This window comes from Pantherophis guttatus, chromosome 1, assembly GCF_059756535.1.
Source record: "Pantherophis guttatus breed Tessera chromosome 1, ASM5975653v1, whole genome shotgun sequence".
Taxonomy (NCBI): Eukaryota; Metazoa; Chordata; class Lepidosauria; order Squamata; family Colubridae; genus Pantherophis; species Pantherophis guttatus.
In genome coordinates, this window is record NC_142063.1 from 242692624 (window position 1) to 242715405 (window position 22782).

The following is a 22782-nucleotide window of genomic DNA, read 5'->3' on the forward strand; positions in this document are numbered from 1 at the left end:
AACCAGCTGAAAACAACTAGGAAAATATTGCACAATATAGTACTGTGCATTTACATTAGAAAATATAAATATATAAATTTTGTGATCTATTCAAGCAGAGGTAGAAAATATGTGGCAATAAATCTTTCTGTCAGCCTCAGGTTCAGCTGTTAAAACTTACGATTGTTCTTGTCATGTAGTTCAAGGAACTCTCAAAACTACTAGTAAAAATATTTAGATTGTTTTCAAACTTTTAAATGTCTACAAATAACATATTAAACAATGTGTTTCATGTTATTTATTTGTTTATTGAAATCATGGAAGTACTTTTGATTTAGTTTAATAGTTGCACCATGCATACAAGTAATGTAATTTCAATATACAGTATTAAAAGAGTGACCACCTGTAGAGAGTTAAAGGAGGTGATTTGGAAAAAATAAGCAAGAACCATTACCCAAGCAAAAGGAGTTGAAACAAAATTCAGATCTTCAGCAACAAAATAATATTTGGAAGTAGCCCATGCAAGTGCCTCGTTGATTCACTGGAAGGAGGGGAGCATAATCAAAATTCTGTCATTTATAGCCCATGTCAATAAGACCATCTTAAGACCATCTGATTCTCCTGTGAAGTTGTTTTCTAGTTTCCTCTACTCGGGGGGGGGGGAGCAACACAACTTAAGGAAGTGCTTTTTCTTACAGAAGTATATTATTCCTTCTTGAGATTTTTCTAGTATCTTGCAGAGGCTCTTTCCTTTGTCTTGATGAATATTTTGAGGCATGGGCCTCAATCATCTGATCCACCTCACCAATAGCTTTTGTGCATGCACACAAGCAGTTTTGTCAACTACGGCAAAGTGGCAGCACTTAGTCACTTGAAGGACTTTATGGAGGCACTTAAAATCTCCATTAAAGTAAAGCACCACTTTGAAGATCTATGTAATATCTCAGTTGAATCCAGAAACAATTAATCAACATGAATTCTTATCTGCTAGAGGGAGTTAACAGCTAGCTAATGGCTTTCTCAGTACTGTACTATAAGCAGAAAGTTGAAATAATGTTGAAACCATAACAAGTCTGTGTTATCTAATTCCAGCAAACAAATTGGATTGTTCTTTCTTTATAGTCTTTCAAGAGATTAATTTTCATAATGAATGCATAACTAATACTCATACATTTTGTGTTATCCAACATTATCCCTGAAGGATGAGCTTCAATAACAGAGATCTATTAAGTAGTACGTTTTGTATATCAGTTGGACTATTGATGTAGTCAGTTCTAAACTATACTTACATCTGTTGCAAATTTGGCATTTTTCATTAGAAGGGATTGTTCATCCCATGACTTCTGCATTCAACATATCATTACAATGAGTTAGATAGAAAGTCAGGCAGGCAGACAGGCAGGCAAGCAGACAGAAAGAAAGATAGATAATAAAGTCACTTTTTCTCAGACCAATCCATCTCACAGAATTATGGTTGTGGGGAAAATAAAAGGAGGGAGTATTAGCTATGACATTTTTAATTGTGCAAGATGAAATAGTTCTAATAAATAAATAAATAAATAAACAAACAAATAAATAAATAAATAAATAACATGCCTTCATTTGTAAATTAAGGCAATATATTTCTTTCACATGAAGGCTAAAAGAAGAGATTGGACAGCCATTTGTCTGGAATCATATAGGGTCTTCTGCTTAAGCAGCAGGTCGGACTAGAAGACTTCCAAGGTCCTGAAACTCTGTTATTATGTAACTCTGTAAATTCAATATCTAGTGGAATGCATATCATTCATTTCCCTTACTCAAACCTTTTTCTAGAGATAGCTATAGTTACATAGTGAATTGGACTTCCTGTTGACATCAGTGCAAGATCAGAGGTGAGGAGCGGGTCTCCGCACTCCCATGCTGAGTTGTCCCTGTTGGAGGGCTCCAAAAGGAGCTAAAGCCACCCTGTAGGGGCGGTGAAGAAAAGAGGGGTGCCCTGCAGGTCGCAGAGAGGAGCAACTCTCCTGGTTGACCCAGAGCTTCTTCCCTCTCATCCACAACGAGGAGAAGAGGCAGCCATCATGCCTGCCATGAAGCTGGGACAGCCGAGACAACAGAGGAATGTGCAGGAGTAGTGTAAATGAATAGTGACTGGAGCTGGGTGAGAAGAAAAAAAGAAAAGAAAGAGGAAAATCCAGGAAAAGAGACTCTTAGAATATTTCTTAAAGCAGCGTGTCAGCGTTCCAAATTAGGCTTTCTTCCAGCGCTGACATAACAAGTTGAAGCAGAAAGAGCGGAAGCTTGATTTATTGTTGAGATGAACTTTTACCTAGTTTTGTATGTTACAGATAGTGTTTCCTGGGAGACGAGGATGGGGGCTGCATTCCTGTGAAAAGAACGTGCCGGGATGTAGAGATGGATCTGTATGATAGCCAATGGGACATTGGGGTTGGAGAGCGGAAGAGGAGGGGGTTGGAAGGAGGGGCCAGTTTGGCTGCAATTAGAATCAGAAATGTCGGATATTGCTATTCTTAAAATAAAAATGATTCATTAGACAGCTTGCACTTGAGAATGAAGTTTATTCAAGATAGCACCGAAACCTGACACAGCGAACAATAGAGAGAAAAATCCTAGACCTGAAAGAAAGGAATTAAGGGGAGAAAAGCTAAAGACTTTTTAAAACATAGAAAATTGGATTTTTAAACTGGGTAAGCATTGTTTTGGAAAGGCATTATAAAATGCTGGAAATATCTACTTGAATTTATCTGAATAGCCGACTTTGCTTCCATAAATTGAACTAAATTTGGATTAATCAATTTATCAGACTTGAAACAATGCTGAAACCTAAGCTGAGGGTGCCATTTACTGGTGAATGAAAAATATACCATATCTCTACAAGTTTAGGAATTCCTGATATGAGAAATAATATCCATCTGAAGGTTTGTGGTGATACTTACTGTTCTATAACAATCTACGTTATGACTACTGGAGACTCTATTGTGAGAATAAGGAAGACTATTAAGTAAAGTGACTTTTTACTGTGGAAGCTGCCTGGACTACTTAAATGGAACTGATTGATAACCCTGAGATGTAAGGAACTATGATTATTGAACTTTCTGTGGAGCAACATTGGACTCGAATATATTGTTTTGGATTTGAGTAAGACTTATTAAAGTAAGACAAGATGCTCCCTCATGGGGAAATGAGTGAGATTTCAAGAGAAATGGCGCTGATGTTTCAAAACAAAAAAAACCCCACATAATAATGACTGATGAAATAAACCAAGGGAGATTTAAAAAATGGAATTGAATAATTTGGAAGATACTTTTGAAAGGGAGATAGGGGTTTGGGTGGACATCCTGGGACCTTGCAGCTTAGGAGGATAGAGATGGGAGAAATATATTGCTCAATTTTGCTACTTGGCTTAGTTCATCTGTATTTTTAAAATATGATTTTATTGAGTTTTATAAAGCTTACTCTTCTACAAACAGTAAAAAGCAAAACAAAAATCCAAATTGAGAAAGAAAATCAAATAGAATATAAAATATATAGAATAGAATAGAATAGAATAGGATAGGATAGGATAGGATAGGATAGGATAGGATAGGATAGAATAGAATAGAATAGAATAGAATAGAATAGAATAGAATAGAATAGAATATTTCATCTTATGAAGTGGATTGTCTTGTCAAGAGTATCTTGGTTTTTTTTTTCTATTTTGTTTTTATTTGGGCCTTTATTTTCTTTTCCAGAATTTCCCAAACATCCTGCACTTTTTTGCCCTTGTAGGATTTTCATTCCTAGAATCCACCTATTCTTTGACTTTGTTGAAGTCAGCTCTCTCAAAATCTAGAACACTGATCTGACTTTGTTCAGCTGCTCTTGCCTGCATTATGCTGACAGGATATTATATCATGGAAACTTTCAGCAGAAACCTCAAAATAAAATTTATATTTTTTAAAAAAATATTAGCATACTGACACTTCTCCACAGCAATGGAGCAATATCAAATTTAACAATTATCCATAGTTGGAGCAAGAACATCTGGAAAGAAAGGGGAGAAGAATTGATCTCTTTCCTGCCACCATTGTAATACAGGTAGTCGTCAACTTACAACAGTTCATTTAGTGACTGTGCAAAATTACAGTGGCTCTAAAAAGAGTGACTTATGACCATTTGCAGCATCCCTGTGGCCAGGTGATCAAAATTCAGATGACTCATATTTATGACACTGCAGTGGTCATATGATCACCTTTTGAGATCTTCTGACAAGCAAAGTTGATGGGGAAACCAGACTCACTTAACAACCGGGTTTCTAACTTACCACTGCCGTGGTTCACTTAACAATTGTGGCAAGAAAGCTGGTAAAATTCAGCAAGATTCACTTAGTAACTGTCTCACTTAGCATCAGAAATTTTGGGCTCAGTTGTGGTTGTAAGTCAAGGACTATCTGTACATGACCATATTCTTTTTAATTTTTTAATCTTCCTTGCTCCTAGAAGGAGAAGCATCTACCATATGGTCTTTCCCTACTTATCTATTAAAGTAGTCCATTAAAGTAGGTATGTGTGAAAAACAGAGTATGAACAATGTATATCTTGCTTCCCAAGACATACTGCATAATACAGGGATTTTTGGTTGAAGAATGGAGCATTTTGCCACAGAATTTAGATCAAACTGATGCAGAATTTTGTTAAGGCCATATATCTCAAATAGTTGGAGTCTAGATTTATTACTGCATTGTACATTAAGGTAGGATGGTGGAAAAAGCTGAGTACCAATGCAGAGATTTTTAGAAGGATTTGTATCTTTTGTTTTATCATTACTTTGTGCTTGTTTCCTAACTTTTAAATGGCATAGAATGTGATTTAAATTGCATAAAATTCTGCTTCTAGAATTTCCACTTACATAAAGCATGTTCACCATTGTAATGTCAGGATTCAAAAGATACTTGGCTCTCACAATGGATTCACATTAGTCTTAAAAGCACTTTGAAATATAAGTCGGTGAATCATTTTGGGGCCTCTGATGTTTTTGCAAATCTACCATGTGAGTAGAAACTCCAGGTGTTTTAAACACTGCATGATGTTGTTCTACAATCCATTTTAAACAGAAGAATTATTCCCCTTTTTAGTTTGGAAATGTCACCACGGGAGACCCATTTACATCTAAACGTGCATTATCTCTTTTAGTACCGGCTTATGGTCTCTAACAGTTAAGGGTAGTTTTACAATTTTAATGTTTTTTTTTATTGTAAAGTGAGTTGGGATTAATTTGTATGGAGGACATTATAGAAGTTAACTCTGTGGTTGTGTTATGTGATGACAAATTCAGTAATCTCTAGGCTTCCTATTGTTAATTAATTCATTTCACAGCTCACTAATTTTGTCAATGAACAGAAGCTACTGCTTCTTCTGAGAAAGGATACAGAGTTATACTCACATGCACAAAGAACAAACATGAAGTGTCTGTGGAAAACAAAGTATTAAATGTATATATGTGTATGTATGTGTATACACACACACACACATATATATATACACACACAGTGGGGCAAAAATGTATTTAGTCAGCCACCAATTGTGCAAGTTCTCCCACTTAAAAAGATGAAAGAGGACTGTAATTGTCATCATAGGTAGACCTCAACTATGAGAGACAAAATGAGAAAACAAATCCAAACAATCACATTGTCTGATTTGGAAAGAATTTATTTGCAAATTATGGTGGAAAATAAGTATTTGGTCAATATCAAAAGTTCATCTCAATACTTTGTTATATATCCTTTGTTGGCAATGACAGAGGTCAAACATTTTCTGTAAGTCTTCACAAGGTTGGCACACACTGTTGCTGGTATGTTGGCCCATTCCTCCATGCAGATCTCCTCTAGAGCAGTGATGTTTTGGGGCTGTCGCTGGGCAACACGGACTTTCAACTTCCTCCAAAGGTTTTCTATGGGATTGAGATCTGGAGAGTGGCTAGGCCACTCCAGGACCTTGAAATGCTTCTTACGAAGCCACTCCTTCATTGCCCGGGCGGTGTGTTTGGGATCATTGTCATGCTGAAAGACCCAGCCACGTTTCATCTTCAATGCCCTTGCTAATGGAAGGAGGTTTGCACTCAAAATCTCACAATACATGGCCCCATTCATTCTTTCCTGTACCTGGTCCCTTTGCAGAGAAATAGCCCCAAAGCATGATGTTGCCACCCCCATGCTTCACAGTAGGTATGGTGTTCTTTGGATGCAACTCAGCATTCTCTCTCCTCCAAACACGATGAATTGTGTTTCTACCAAACAGTTCTACTTTGGTTTCATCTGACCATATGACATTCTCCCAATCCTCTTCTGGATCATCCAAATGCTCTCTAGCAAACTTCAGATGGGCGCGGACATGTACTGGCTTAAGCAGGGGGACACGTCTGGCACTGCAGGATCTCAGTCCCTGGCGGCGTAGTGTGTTACTGATGATAGCCTTTGTTACGTTGGTCCCAGCTCTCTGCAGGTCATTCACTACGTGACCTTACAATGCGTTATTGCTTAACGCATTGTAAGCTGCCCTGAGTCTCTGGAGAAGGGTGGCATATAAATCAAATAAAATAAAACAAAACAAAACAAAAAACTAAGTCTCCCCGTATGGTTCTGGGATTTTTGCTCACCATTCTTGTGATCATTTTGACCCCACGGGGTGAGATCTTGTGTGGAGCCCCAGATCGAGGGAGATTATCAGTGGTCTTGTATGTCTTCCATTTTCTAATTATTGCTTCCACAGTTGATTTCTTCACACCAAGCTGCTTACCTATTGCAGATTCAGTCTTCCCAGCCTGGTGCAGGTCTACAATTTTGTTTCTGGTGTCCTTCGACAGCTCTTTGGTCTTTACCATAGTGGAGTTTGGAGTGTGACTGTTTGAGATTGTGGACAGGTGTCTTTTATACTAATAACAAGTTCAAACAGGTGCCATTAATACAGGTAATGAGTGGAGGACAGAGGAGCCTCTTAAAGAAGAAGTTACAGGTCTATGAGAGGCAGAAATCTTGCTTGTTTGTAGGTGACCAAATACTTATTTTCCACCATAATTTGCAAATAAATTCTTTCCAAATCAGACAATGTGATTGTCTGGATTTATTTTCTCATTTTGTCTCTCATAGTTGAAGTCTACCTATGATGACAATTACAGGCCTCTCTCATCAGTTTTTTTTTAAGTGCCTTTGCTGGGAATGCTGTTGAATATAAAGTGTAACATAAAATCCTTAAAATTAAGCATCATCTCATCCCAGCAAGAGCTCTATCTATTGAAGAAGAATTTCATTCAATTTATTGTTCTAAAATAAGAATTTAAACAAAATTTAGAAATATTGTTTAGAAAACAGTTTGGGGAGCAAGGGAACCTGACAGATTTAATCCATTTCTAAACCTAATTTGAGAGGAATGAGTAAGGTCTTAAATGTTTCTATCCCCTCACACAGTTCGAATCAGATTCTTTCTCTCATTTTTTTTTCTTACTGAAAAATAAAGGAAGATGAAATTTGTAGCACCATGTACTTCGTGTACTACATAATTTAATCATCATGTATTCGCTTAATAAGAAAACTATATTATCACTTTCTTCTGTCATAAGGTAAGGTGGAAAGAGTATGCCTTGCTTTTCCTTGCCTAGCTGTGATGCAATTTCTCTGGGTCATTTTCACAGCATTGATTGTGTTCTCATTTCAGACAGATGCAGCTTTAATGTATGATGCTGTTCATGTGGTGTCAGTTGCTGTCCAGCAGTTTCCACAGATGACTGTCAGTTCATTACAGTGTAATCGGCACAAACCATGGAGGTTTGGGACCCGCTTTATGAATCTAATTAAAGAGGTAAGTCAGGAGCAAAATATGTGCCATTGTTAGTTAGAAATTCAGCACATGCAAATGCCTTTGGATTTGTGACGTGCACTCCATTTTCAATCCATTTTTTTTCCTGCTGAATTTTGTACCCAAGAAGCCCAAGCAATAAAGTGCCCAGTAAACTAAATAATAAATAGGAGGAAATGTTTTGCTGAGAAGTATCATCCCTGGGCAGAATGATAAATCGAATGAGTGCAAAATATAATAGCTGTTTACAGCAATTTGATGCCTTTCTATATTATTTTCCTAATGTTTTCATGCTAAATGTTTTCAATGTACGCTCCTCAGTTTCTGAAAGGCCTACATTTTATGAGCTTCAAATTTTACTTAATGTAAGATTGAATTATAAGATATAAAAATAGAACATGGATACTTTCAAGCAGTAGAATGAGTGCTGATAATCTTTTAACAGGTCATGATGCTGCATTCAGCAGTGCGAATTTAGTTTGTTTTCTGGTCTGAAAAATATGGATTCAGATGAACCCTGAAGTCAGTGTTATACACATAGTCCTCACATTGGAGCATTCCACAGTCATGCGATCATCATTGCTGCCCTTTTCAACCAATGCATATCTATAACTATCACACTGTCTTGTGGTCACATAACTGCCATTTGTATGCTTCACAATCAGCTCGCAACAAGCAGAGTTAATAGAACATGCAAAAGTAAAATTGTAAGACATGGTCACAGGATATTTTGCTTAATGACCATGGTGATTCACTTAATGACTGAAGGAGAAGTAAGCTCATAAGCCTGTTTTGGCAATGTGATTTTCCACTTAGGGGCCACAGCATTTAATGCTACAGTGGTCAGTCCTGATTGTGGTCACTAAGTGAGGACTACCTGTATTTTATAAGGCAATTTTGACCAAGAGGAGAGAAGCATTGGAGTCTGCAATTTCTAAAGTTTAAATGAGAATGGCTAGCTGTTTCCAGAAACTGAACAAGAACGTCATTCAATATCAAACCAAGGACTGTTAATCAGCAGGCAGACCACTAGTTTAGGCATGGACATTCTTGCTACTTTGGCATTTTCTTATACGTGTGGTCAGGTGTTTATTACGTTGAATCCTTTCCCCCCCACCACCACCTATTTTGGCAGCTGACTATATCTCTAAAATACGGTCAACTTTAACTATTGAGCTTTAAAATGAACTTGCAATTATCTTAATTGTGCAGGTATATACCATTTTATATAACCCACTTTATGGAAACTGAGATCTTTCAACAAAATTTTGGAAGGGGGAAATTAGTGGGAATTAGTTCCCACTAATTTGGAACTTTAGAAGAAGTTGGCTGCATGTATATATTTAAATACAAGTAATGACCCCCTTTCTTCCACTTCCAATCCATTTCTATGATGCATTTTTTACTTAATCTTGGTGATTTCGCATGGAATGACTATAGGAGAATTTCTGCAGGATCCACTCTGATTTCTTCCTTTTTTCTTGCTATAGGAACAGTGGTAGCTAGAATCCAATTGGATGCTTTTGTTAGCAAAAGTTATTTCAGGGGTGCAATGGCAAGCGGCAATTGCTTTTTTTCTTATGAACACTTTGAAAGGAATAAAGTAATATCCATCTGAACTAGCAATAAACTACTAGGACAGCGCTGGATTCTACCTAGGGCAAAACTCATATTTTTAATTTTCCATAGTCGAAAATGAATATTAGAGATTAATACTATATTTTGTGAGAATAGTTTTGAATGCAATAAGGACTGTGTTACACAAAGTGCTAAGATGTGTTATTATAAAACTCATAACTGGGGATACGCTGAAAGACAGCAGCAGACAACAAAAATGCCTGTATCCTAAATAAGAAAGTAATGAAAATGTTTCAAAGATCATCCTAGTCCGGAAGTGGTATATAGCAGGAGAAAAGGAATGGGAAGCATTGTATGCAGAGATTAAAGAAAAGTTGGTTTAATTATCAGAAGAATGCCAGAAATCCAAAAAGTGGATATTATTTTTTTTATATTGGCTATGAGGAAAATGAATTAAATTTAATGAATAATTAATATTTCCATTTTAAGTCATTAATTTATTCATTTCTCTTTATCTCTTTCTTGCTGCTTACATATAATTTTTCCCTTATTTTTCCTAGGCTCACTGGGAAGGTCTCACTGGCAGGATAACTTTCAACAAAACCAATGGGTTAAGGACAGATTTTGACTTAGATGTCATTAGTCTGAAGGAGGAAGGTCTTGAAAAGGTACTTAAATTACTCCCTCACAACTGATAATAGTTCAAAAGAATAATATTTCTCATTTCCCTTTATGAATTTATTTAAATTACTGGATATAATGTTCACAATTTCATTGCCTGTTTAAAAGGTATTTTGGGAAAAAAATGATGATTAGCTACGGTGGCTAGATTTTTTTCTTTCAAATGGTATATAGAAAACTACAGCTGTCATTACATTCATATAAAACTTGTACAGCATTAATATTGAAGTAATAGAAGCTGTAATGGTACATGGGCATGACCTTGGAAGACAAGAACCAAAGATTAGGCAATGGTCACAAAAGCGTCAACTTAAGTCTGCAGAAGGAAATGGGGGTGTCTCAGCAGGATGTCTCAGCGGGAATCCTTCCCAGATTTTAAAGGCAAGGTAGGAAAGATGTATTTTTAGTCTTGCAAGATCTTATCACCTTACGATATGTAGGGAGATAATGCTGTTTGTTTTACCTCAGAGGGCTGATAGAAGCTGGGCAGTCATATAACTGTCAGCCCCATGAGATAGGCCAATTTAATGAACGGGCAATGGGATTCTGTTAATGCTATTTATTGTTATAAGGTAGACAAGTAGAATCTTTAAAACCTGTCAGAGTTTCTATCTGTCCCATCTTATGCTAAACATAATGAAGGAAGGACCATTTTGAGTCCCCCCCCCACACGTCTCCCTCTTTCTCGGGAGTGAGCAATCTTTTCTCCAAGGTCACCCTTAACTGTTTGCTCATTCCTTTCCCATTTCCAAGAAAAGGTCTACATTCCTTCATGATAACCATCTACATATATTAATGCTGAAAGATCAAAAGGATTTGTATGCCACTCTTGTAACTCTATTTTTTTTAAAAAAAATCTCCTAAAGATAAGAGAGAAAATAGCAGTAGCAGTGAGGAACTTCCATTATTTCCTATCTTTATGCACAAACTACATGTTTCCCTCTCTTTGTAGGAATTTGCTATTTATAGGGTTGATCATTTTTTTCCAAAAATTTGCTTTATGAAAAAGCAAAAAGCTTACTCCCATCCTCAAAATGTATGTCAGTATAGACAATTGTGACAGTTTGCAGACCTGAATAGGTATATCCCATCAAAATCAGTGGTGAAATCCATTTTTTTTTACTACCGGTTCTGTGGGTATGACTTGGTGGGTGTGGTATGGCTTGGTGGGCATGGCAGGGGAAGGATACTGCAAAATCTCCATTCCCACCCCACTCCAGGGGAAGGATATTGCAAAATGTCCATTCCCACCCCACTCTGGGGCCAGCCAGAGGTGGCATTTGCTGGTTCTCCAAACTACTCAAAATTTCCGCTACCGGTTCTCCAGAACCTGTCAGAACCTGCTGGATTTCAACCCTGAACAAAACCCCTTTTCTGTCTTTGACACAAATCTTGTATCGAGATGAATTCACAAGACTTAGACCATTTTGAACAGATTCAGAAAAGGGATTTTATTAAGAAATAGGAATTGCTTGGGAATATTTAGCTGAGGAAACAGAAAATTGAAGGGGGATATGATACAGTATGGTAACTAGATGACTTTTAAGGTTCCTTCCAACTGTGTGAATCTATGCTTCTTCAAATTATGTCATCTATAAAGTAAGATTAACACTTATTTTCTACATTAATACCCTCCACTTTCAGGTATGCTTTAGTTAATATCCTTATATTGAGCAAACAGCTTGATTTAAAGGCCAGCCTGGCTCCTATGATTCTATTTGTTAGCTGTAGCTTTTCTGAATACTTCTACCATATTTATTATAGCCTATTTTTGATTGGTTGAGTTAGTTAAGGTTTACTAAATCATTGTTCAGATGGCTGCCAACACTTTTCATTTGGGGCAGCTTTAGAATTAAAATACTTAGGCTAAGCAAACTAACTTCAAAAAGATGTGGTGCTAAAGTTAATATTTTATGGAGAAACATAACTCTGGTTAAAATTAGCATCAATGCATTGTAATCCCATTACAGCAAAGAGCATATGTTGGAACTGCTCATATATATTTTAGGAAACTACAAGAAGTAAAGTGCTTACACTTTATATGGTTGTCAAGCAGGTATAATTCTTTGCTAAATAAATTAAAAAAAAGTAAAGCCATAGAATGTAGTAATGAAACTAATCAACAACTACCTAGAGGTTTTTGGAGTCAAGCAGCATACAAAGTTAATTAATTAAATTAACTATGAAAGAATAACTTTGTTGATTCACATTGCAAGTATAATAATTTTTATATAGTATCTTTGATGTCTGTAGACAAAAAAAATGACCAGGTATAAGATTTTAAACTATTAGTGTTACACAAATGTTGCATCTTATGTATTATTATTATTTTTATTGAATATGTACTAATTTATACACTAGGGAACTGATAGTTTTAATCTTGATTTTCTATGGGTTTAAACTAGTATACAATGTGGAAACAGCCAGTTATAAACCCAGGTTTTTAGAATATACTGATTTGTTGATGTATGTGTGAATTTGTGTCTATACACATATAGACACAACAAGGCCTTTTGAGATTTAATTAATTAAACATTGTTACACAAGCCGCAACTTAGTGCAATATGTAAACAAGGCTAGTAGCTCCTTCTGGAAGCTATTTTTGCATCCTCCCACATATATTCAACCCCCCCTCCCCAACTTGCCAATCTAATAGTGAAAGAAATATGCTGTGGAGACAGTAACTATGAGATTTTCTATATATTATTTTTGGACAGTCAGAGCAAGATTTTAGCCACCATCTTCACCTTCTTTTCTAAAGTACCTTTTGTTCAAAATAGCTTTCAAAAGAGACCCTGAAATTAACCATTCCAATAGAAACTGGAGGACCGTTTTTTAAAAAAGAAATGGTTTAAAAAGAATGCTGCTATAATTCAGTCAAAGCTTTTCAACTGGCTTTATTCTGTTAAACTTACCAGCAGAAATTGGATTTCTAGGATTCAGAATGAATTCATTTCATTCTGCCAATTTGGTATCAGAATCCAAGTGAAAATCTAATTTGGTCAAATTGTTTCTGAAGCAATATGTTGAGTTATAAAACAATGGCACCCCTGTCTGGAATACATTCTTGTTCAAAAAATTTGTATTACCTTTAACTGGCTACTGCTGAATGAATTGGAGTGGTAGCCACAAATCATCAATTTTTAAGAACAGCGGATAATTGTGATTGAATAGAAGGGAGTAGGAGTGAGTTTCCACTTCATAATTTTTTTTCTGACTTGGGAGAGAAGAATGCAGTTGTGTGTCAACATGTAATTTATGAGACTTGAATCCTTTATGTGTGTGTATCTGAACTTTCATAGCATTAGGAAGAATAGAAAGGAATAGATTTGTTTACAGTGAAAGATAACTTATACGGGGAGAATATAGATACACCAAGCTGTTCTTACTATTTTTTTCTTTAGAGGATAGAATTTAAATGGAAAATTAAATACTTGACAGTCTGTACATCATTTTACCCCAAAGGCCACCCTTTGCTAGACATATTTTGAAATTCAGTGAATCACATTTTAGACCAGCTGCTAAAATGATTGCACCATAAGAGAATAGGAGAAAGAGTTTGCAGTTCTAATTTTGTCTTATTATTTTTCTTTTCTAGTGGATGATACCATGCATGATATGTAAATTCTTATCCTGTTTTCTAGATTGGAACTTGGGATCCTGCAAGTGGCCTTAATATGACTGAGAATCAAAAAGGAAAACCAGCAAACATAACTGATTCCCTTTCTAATCGTTCCTTAACTGTAACCACTATTTTGGTAAGTTATCCCTCATGCAATTAGTTTTCAGAGATTCAGCTATAGTTGAAAACTACTGAAAGTCACAGTGCATAAAATAATAATTATCAGCATTTGTATGTCATAGTTATGTAGCAATTACTGATTAATGAATAAGCTGAAATATCTCATTAACTGTGGGATTTTACCTTCAACTATGAAGATAGCCATTTTAATTTCTGTGCTATAATTTCAGTTGACTAATTATTTAACTTTCTTGTGATTTTCCAACATTTGTATATTTAGACAGAATATGTTTTGCTAGATTTGGAGAAAATGTTTCAGTTGGAGGTGTGTATAATTTTTAAAATGCAATTAAATATTAATTTAGCAAAGAAATTCCTTCCAAAAGCAGTAGTGATTCTTTCAGACTTCTCACTCATATTTAGTTTAGATTTAATTTCAAATTTATAAATAATAAAAAATATACATCTAAAATAACTCCTTAAATGCAGAAAAATTAAGACTTTTTAAAAGTTTAACTCCAGCACTTTTATTTAATCTAATTCAGTTTGATTTTTTTTCTTTTTCCTTTATTCCTTTATTCTTTTTCCCACATTTAAGAGAGTATTTCAGTTAGAGTTCAAAAGATTTGTTTCAAGCTTGAAATAGCTGTCATATGTTTGAAATGGGCTGGTCAGGTCATCATGGAAATGTTTCAAGTTTGAAATGGAGTGCCCAAACCAAAAAAAGAGGCCATTTCATGCTCAAATACATCTCATTTTTGATTGAAACAGATAAAAAATAAAACATTTTACACAGGCTCTTTATACTATATTTATTAGCTATTTTATTTTTATTTGTCCTTGGAGCAGGAATAAGTAATATGACATGACTTGAAACTGTGCATTTTATTCTAATATAAATAAATAATATTTTACATGATTCTATTGCACATAAATATTTTGTGATGAAGGGCACACAGGGAAAATAGAAAAAAAAGGAAAAACGTTTTCCTTGCCTGATTTCTACTGCAACCACCAATCACTTCTTAAACTAAGCAGTACTTTATTTTTATGCAGTGTTAAAAACAGAAAAGAAACATCTGAACTTGTAATAGAAGTGCTAAATAAGAAATAGAACTTGCAATATAAGTGCTAAATAAAAGTTGTTATTCCTGCAATTCAAATTCTGAACTGAGCAATTTTCTCCTGTCTTAGTCAAAATGTTAATGATCATTTGCCCAATGATTCCATCTTAATTATTTTCTTATCTGCTTTAATTTTTAATTTTTTAAAAACTATGTTTGTAACACAATCTTTTTTTAAAAATGGACTTACTTATAAGGATCCCTGTTTAAGGCCTTGTTTGAAGACAATTTAAGTTCTGCATTGTCTTAAATTGCACTTTCTCTCTCTGATGTCCTTCCAATATATTGAACTGAATCGCCATACTTTTCCACCAGCATCAGATAATTATCACTTTTTGATATAAAATAAAGCCAAGTTAGTGCAGCACAGACACTAGTTTTAGGAAAAGTGTGCTGTTGCTATAATTCATTCATTTCTGTTCTTAAATCTACAAAGTGAATGTCATTCATCTATGAAATATGCATCTCCATACTTTCCAAAAATATTCTTTTACTATAGTGAAAGTCTAACAAGAATAAACAAGTGTAAATTTTTCACCTGTTTTTTTTTTAATGTGTAACCAATCAAAATTTATTAGTATGTATATTGCTCAGTGGAAATATTTTTCCTGGCCTGGAAACTTAAGTAGACTTGGTTTAGTTTTTCAATGGGACATTGCCAGGGACTACATAAACAACAGTGGGAAGTTGAAGAATACCCTGAAAGAACATAAAGAAGAAATTTTTGGCATACAGTTGTCAGAAATACTGTGTGGATGTTTTCCTGAAGTTACAGGGTATCGAACCTAACTTGAAGGAGACATTACTTAATATGAACAATAAAACAGATTGGATTTTTATTGAGCCACTCATCCTGTTTATATTCTGAAGAACAACAGGTTCAGAAGACCACCTTAAAGACTGGCAGGTTGGTTACAGCATAAGTCTACATGGCTGCAACACAGAAATGCTTAATTGCTTTTTATCATATATCTCACAATAATAGCTTCATAGGTACAGAAATTATTTGTTTTCTTTTGGTAATTCTGCAGCATAACAAAGTAATAATATAGACATTTCTTTGATAAAATCTGAAGAAAAATTCTAGTTCCCTGTAATGATTTTTAATTGTTGCTTAACTAGTTAGTGGTTTGTAATTTGTAGTCTTCATCAAGCACATAGAACCGCCATATAGAACAGCTCCTTATTCTTCATTTCAACATTCTTTCTATTTCAGAAATAAAGAACGCTAGCCACAGAACTCAATGTGGTGCATTCTATATCTCAAAAAGAAAGCCCTCAAGAATGAGTGAGATAAAATAAATTTAAATTTACTTTAAAAATAATGCTCACTATATTTATCGTTATAATCTTTTCAACCTGTCCTGAGAAATAGCAACAAATAAGTTTTTATTCTTCTCTGTCTTAAACAATTTGGTGGGAAAAGTGCCAAATATTGTGAGAAGGAACATGCCAGCAGCAAAAGAAAAGAACTTTGTTGTGCCTGGCAACAGTAGAAGAGAAAGAAGTGCTTTCTATGGATGATGATCATGCATGGTGTTAAGGTGCTGAATGTGGAATGGGAAAACCCATATTTCAGTTATCCTTTAGACACAGAAGCCAATCAGATGATTGTGGGCCAGGCCTTCTATTTTAATGCTAGATGGAAAGTTGAAAAACATCTGTCTTACCACCAATATTGGACCAGCATGTTAGATAACAGTCTATAACTTTTAGTAACAAAAGCCAGTTTGGTGTAGTAGTTTAAATAGTTGTTTCAGGCTACAAACTGGGAGACTGTGGGTTAAAGAAATAGAAAGCACATAGCTCTTAGAAGGGTGCTAAAACTAATTGGAAACATTCTTTGTGATACCATTGTTTAGTAGGCCTTTACCAGTTAGCTTTCTGTTGTATCTTAGATAGTGCTGACATTCAAAAAGAGGCCTCTGTTGAGAATACGGAGAAGTGTCGCCCAGAGAAGTGGGCAAGTGTTCTGAAAGATAGTAAGATATAACCAGGACAAAGTGCCTGTCCTTTATAGTTTAACAGCAAATAATAAAGTGGTAATCAGAAAGGAAGAGAGTAATCAAATCCAAAAGAAGCCAGTACTTCTGGAATAGATTTAGTTGAGTTGGTCTCTGGGATCCACAAAACAGCTTCTCAACATGCAAAACTGAACTTTAAGGAAGTATTTTTTTTTTTAAATCATATGTGGTTGCTGAAGAATTGGAAAGAGGATGAGACTAAAAGAAGGTGGTTCCAGAATAAAAGTGGAAATGGAACGCAGAAGATTTCATTTTTAATTTGTAGTTCTTTTTTAATAACATGGAGGTGTCCCCATAGTGGTTTGAAGGAAGAATAAAAAGATTTGGCTGCAAGTTTTTGATTACAATAAAATAATAAGCCAGGCATAACACATTTATTTATTTATTTATTTATTTATTAAATTTATATACCGCCCTCTTCCTAAGGGACTCAGGGCGGTGAACAGCGAACGATAAAAATACATGTAATACAAACGTTAATAATAAAAAACCAATTAAAATATACTAAACATTCTGGTCCTAGATAATTCAAGACATCCCAGTTTAAAATAAAATCAAAAAGCAATATAAAGGGAAAGTTAGGCCAGGCCGGCCTGCTGAAACAGGAATGTTTTGAGGGCACGGCGGAAAGTGCGCAGATCCGGAATCTTCTGTATCTCTGGGGGGAGCTCGTTCCAGATGGTGGGTGCCCCCACAGAAAAAGCTCTCCCCCTGGGGGCCGCCAGTCGACATTGTTTGGCTGACGGCACCCTGAGAAGCCCCTCTCTATGGGAGCGTACTGAGCGGTGAGAGGCTATTGGTGGCAGAAGGCGGTCTCGTAAGTACCCCGGTCCTAAGCCATGGAGTGCTCTAAAGGTGGTAACTAAGACCTTGAAGCGCACCCGGAAGACCACAGGGAGCCAGTGCAGCTCGCGCAGGAGGGGAGCCACATGGGAGCGCCATGCTGCTCCCATAACTACCCGCGCGGCCGCATTCTGGACCAGCTGGAGCCTCCGGGTGCTCTTCAAGGGGAGCCCCATGTAGAGAGCATTACAGTAGTCCAGGTGTGAAGTGACGAGGGCATGAGTGACCGTTTTTAACGAGTCCCGATCCAGAAAGGGACGCAACTGGCGAATCAGGCGAACCTGATAAAAAGACCTCCCGGCCACAGCTGTCAAGTGTTCTTCTAAAGACAGCCGTGAGTCCAAGAGGACGCCTAAGTTGCGAACCCTCTCCGTGGGGGGCAATGACTCATCCCCAATAGTCAGTGATGGCACCAATTGACTATATCGGGACGTCGGAAACCACAGCCACTCGGTCTTGGATGGGTTGAGCCTGAGTCTGTTCCTCCCCATCCAGATCCGTACAGCCTCCAGGCACTGGGACATCACTTTAAGGGCATCATTGGGGTGGTCCGGGGTGGAGATGTATAGCTGAGTATCATCAGCATACTGATGATACTTCACCCCAAAACCACGGATGATCTCACCCAGCGGCTTCACATAAATGTTGAACAGAAGGGGTGAGAGAACCGACCCCTGTGGCACCCCACATACAAGGGGCCTCGGGGTCGACCTCTGCCCCCCTGTCAACACAGACTGCGACCGATCAGATAGAAAGGAGGAGAACCACCGCAACACGGTGCCTCCCACCCCTAACTCTTCCAACCGGTGCAGCATGATACCATGGTCGATGGTATCAAAAGCTGCTGAGAGGTCTAATAGGACCAGGATAGAGGAGCAACCCCTGTCCCGGGCCCTCCAGAGATCATCTACCAATGCGACCAATGCCGTTTCCGTGCTGTATCCAGGCCTGAAGCCCGACTGGAACGGATCTAGATAAGCCGATTCATCCAAGTACTGAGGAAGCTGTCGCGCTACCACACTCTCAACAACCTTCGCAATGAAGCGAAGGTTGGAGACTGGACGGTAATTAGCCAACACTGCTGGGTCCAGAGAAGGCTTCTTGAGGAGAGGCCTCACCACCGCCTCCTTCAAGGAGGAATTTTGCCCTTTGAAAAAGATGTAAACATTATCTTTACTTATCTTTTGGTCCATTCCTTTGGCTGGTTGCCTACTGAACATGCAGCTTCTAATGCCTGGACAATTATTCCATACCCATCTCATAACGATGAAAAATATAATTAGGGGTCTTGGTACCAAGGGACCAGTAGCACATCTCTCAGAGAGATAGATCAGATGATATACTTTCTGAGGGCTTGGGATTCCTTCTGGCTCAGTCTTGAGGAATTCTAGATCTTCTTCATCAGAAGAATATTCCATATTAAAGATGAGAAAAATAACATATTGTCCATTTTCATTACTAAATTATGTTCTTTCTCTTGCTACTTTAGTTGGCAAATATTTTTAAAACTCCCTATGAAGTTTCATGCCCATTTTTATGGACAGTTCTCCTTTTCTTGAACCTTTTTTTATCAGGTGCATATTTTCATTAGAAATATGCATTCTTCTTTGCGCTCGCTGAAATGTATACAATTCTTCAAAACTGGAATAAGAGCAAACATTATATATCATTCCCCTTTGGAATGCAAGCTGCATGTCCTTTCAATTGAAATATGCTTCTTTTTGAAGGCTATGGTAGCTTTACAGGTAAAGCTTGCTATCAGTTCTGTACTCTTTTTTTTTTGGACTGAATGTTTTTGCAGTAATTCTAGAATGGGTTCTGGGACTCTAATCACTTCTTCAAGAAAATTGGTCAGACATACAGTTCCAAGTGTATCTTTGATTGTGTCTAGTCTCTGAGGGATTCTTCTGGGCTATACTATCAGTCTGTGCTGACATGACGAACAAGTCTAAATCATTTTCTTTGCTACAACTCTGAAAGGTGTCGGAGTATGAAACTTTCCTAGCCTATTATCTCATCTCAAAAACATAATATTTGTCCTGCAACAGGCAAGTGACCTTGTATTAGGCCACATGCAACTTTTTAAGAATCTTGAATTCTTTTTACTGAAATGATTTTCTCCAATATGTTCTTGTTGGAAATATAGTTTATATTATTAGAATATTAGAAATCAGTGGGATTTAAAGCTCATGAACAATGTCAAACTGAAACACTAGCAAGAGAAGTCACAAAAAAGACAGACAATGTTGTTCTTCCCACAGCTGCACTTTGCAAATTACTAAAGCTTAGAATGTAATTGTTTTATATTATTTGCCGATTTGAGATTTATAAAGGAGAGCAAACCTTGGATGCCATAAAATGAATACATGGGTATTGCTTAACTCAGGGCTTAATCTCTGGGCCATAGCCCACTACCTATTTGCAATTGGGCCATGTGAAGAATCAGGCTGGCGTGCATGTGTTTAGCTTGACTTACACAAGTAGCGGGCTGGCATGCATGCACAGCTCAACTTGAGCAAGTTGAGATTAACTTGTGCAAGTTAGTTGAGGTGTGCGAGTGCAGCAGTCTCCCACTCATGTGAGTTGAGCTGCACATACATGTGCATTGATCCACTACTCATGCAGCCTTGGTTTCCTTCTCCCTGCCCCCAGCTAGGCTGCCAAGCCACAAAGGTTCGGGATCACCGGCTTAACTGATGCAGTTGCTTACCTATCATAATAATCTTCTTTGCAGAGTAAGAGTCAGCTGTACTGAAGGAAGTTGGAAAGAGAGTTTGTTGACCTATCTATCTTTATTCCTTCCAGGGAAAACCTAGGTAGAAATCAGTTGGCATTTCATGTTGGTATGTTTTGACCAACTGTGTTCCCATTATGGGAATAGATATATAATATTGGTCCACTATTGTCCATAATTGTTTAGCATAATTCCATGAAAGATAGTTTCTGATTATTTTTATTGGAATGGGAGATATTCTCCATTGTTTCCATTTGCTTACTTTCAAGAAACAGGTCCTGGAATATGAGTAGAATTGGTATGTTTTGCCTTTTTTATATATATTATATTTCCTGTATTATATATATTATATTTCCAATAATCACCAATGTTCTGCCAGTTGTTGGGAATGTTTGCAATTCCATGTATTTTGGGTTAAATATCTTCAGGAACTGGCAGGTTTATTATGTTTTAGAAAGCAGTCACAACTGGATATTGACAGAGATTATTAGCTTCATGTGAGTCTCAATTGTATCCAACCACCATATTTAGCCTGATTCTTAATTTATGATTTCATAGGGAAAAGGAAAGTTGTTTATAGTGTATCATACTGTATCTGTACAGGCCCTCTCAGTATTTCTCTAGGATTTCTGATGGGTCTTTCATAACCCTAGCTGGGATTACTCTTGCATGCACTATCCAGAGTATCTTCTCTGGATAGTGCACGCAGTACCACTGAGTTATAACTGAATGGAGGTTAGTTGTTGAGAAATTTGAGAATTCTGCTCATTGTCTACTTCTTATTGTCCATAATGAAAGTCTCACCCATAAAATCACTGGATTGCATTTCTTATTATTAATATACATTTTCTGATTATTAATCTACATTTTGAAACATGTAAATCCTGTATAGTTTTTATGATTATGGAGATTCTCAGTCATTTAGGTATACATTCATCCATATATAGCTTTTATTTCCAGGCAATTATAATGTTTAACTGCTATTTTAATTATGTCATCACCGTTGCCAAACTGGATTCGGACTCAACTATAAAAGCTATAATTCCTTAGTAATAGTTGAATAAATCAAAAGTAAGTTGCCTCTCAGTAAAGATAGTATTCAGCATAACTTCTGGGCACATAGAAGATATGTAAAGAAGCTGAATGAGCTTTGCAAAGGACAGAGTGTTTTTTAGTGATTTCAGAACAAGAGTTTTGTACGTATTCTTGTATTAGGGAAAATCTTTTGAATTTTCATGAAGTTGTAAAAATATTTATCTGTTAAAAAATAATAATTGAATTTTATTTCCTCTCTATTTATATTCTTTTTCAGGAAGAGCCATATGTGATGTTCAAGAAATCTGATAAACCTTTATATGGGAATGATAGATTTGAAGGATATTGTATCGATCTCCTTAGGGAACTATCAACTTTTCTTGGATTTACCTATGAAATTAGATTGGTGGAAGATGGGAAATATGGAGCCCGGGATGACGGTAGTGGACAATGGAATGGCATGGTTCGAGAATTAATTGATCATGTAAGTTACTTTAGAATTCATCTTTAGGAACTTATTTTCCTAAATTTATGTTCTCACTCTGACCTCCATAATCTTTCAACAAGCAATTTGTGCAAGTTTATTAGAATAAAAAGTATTCTTTTACTGTACATGATCTGTCATTTTTTACCTAAAATAGTGTTATGGTGGATGGGATGAATCAGGTATCATCCGGGTACCATCATTTGTATTTTTAGCTACAGAGCTCTTTATTTCTATATACAGAGCTGTGTATAGAAAATTAAAATTGTAGTCAGCATCCTTCTTTATTTTTTGGAAAATTTTATGGAACTGGGCATTTGATGTTTGCTCTTCCATAATGTGGGTTACTACAATCCAGAAACAATATTACCATGTAGTCAACAATATGTGTAGTTTTAATTTTTAAAGTTAATTGGAACTTTTTCCCAAAGAAATATATTGACATATTGAGATAATTGTTAGAAGTTTGTCTGGGGCTGATTCTCTTATGCTATTGATGGTGGACAAGTAATGGTAATATGTCACTTCTACAAATCCTTTCCCAATCCAATGTTAAGTTTGATAATTCAAAGCCTTTCTATTAAAACCCTTCAGTTTCTCTGTTTCTTTGCTAACTAGCACAATATTTTGATTTGACCTTTTAGATTTGTATTAACCCTTTTTGGGAACTCATTTTAAATTAAAATGCTTGAATAGTTAAGTGTGCATGATTGTGTACATCAGGAA

The 22782-nt window shown here is 36.3% G+C and overlaps 1 protein-coding gene across 3 annotated transcripts in view; it reads left to right on the forward strand.

Moving 5' to 3' along the window:
• Window positions 1–22782, forward strand: part of GRIK2 (glutamate ionotropic receptor kainate type subunit 2) — a 522039-nt gene that overhangs the window by 317151 nt on the left and 182106 nt on the right. For all 3 annotated transcript variants that reach the window (XM_087882606.1, XM_034409067.3, XM_087882605.1), the window contains 4 exons: window positions 7671–7814; window positions 9950–10057; window positions 13715–13828; window positions 21850–22056. In XM_087882606.1, the coding sequence (XP_087738732.1) occupies window positions 7671–7814; window positions 9950–10057; window positions 13715–13828; window positions 21850–22056 (573 nt within the window). The remainder of the gene's footprint in view (window positions 1–7670; window positions 7815–9949; window positions 10058–13714; window positions 13829–21849; window positions 22057–22782) is intronic.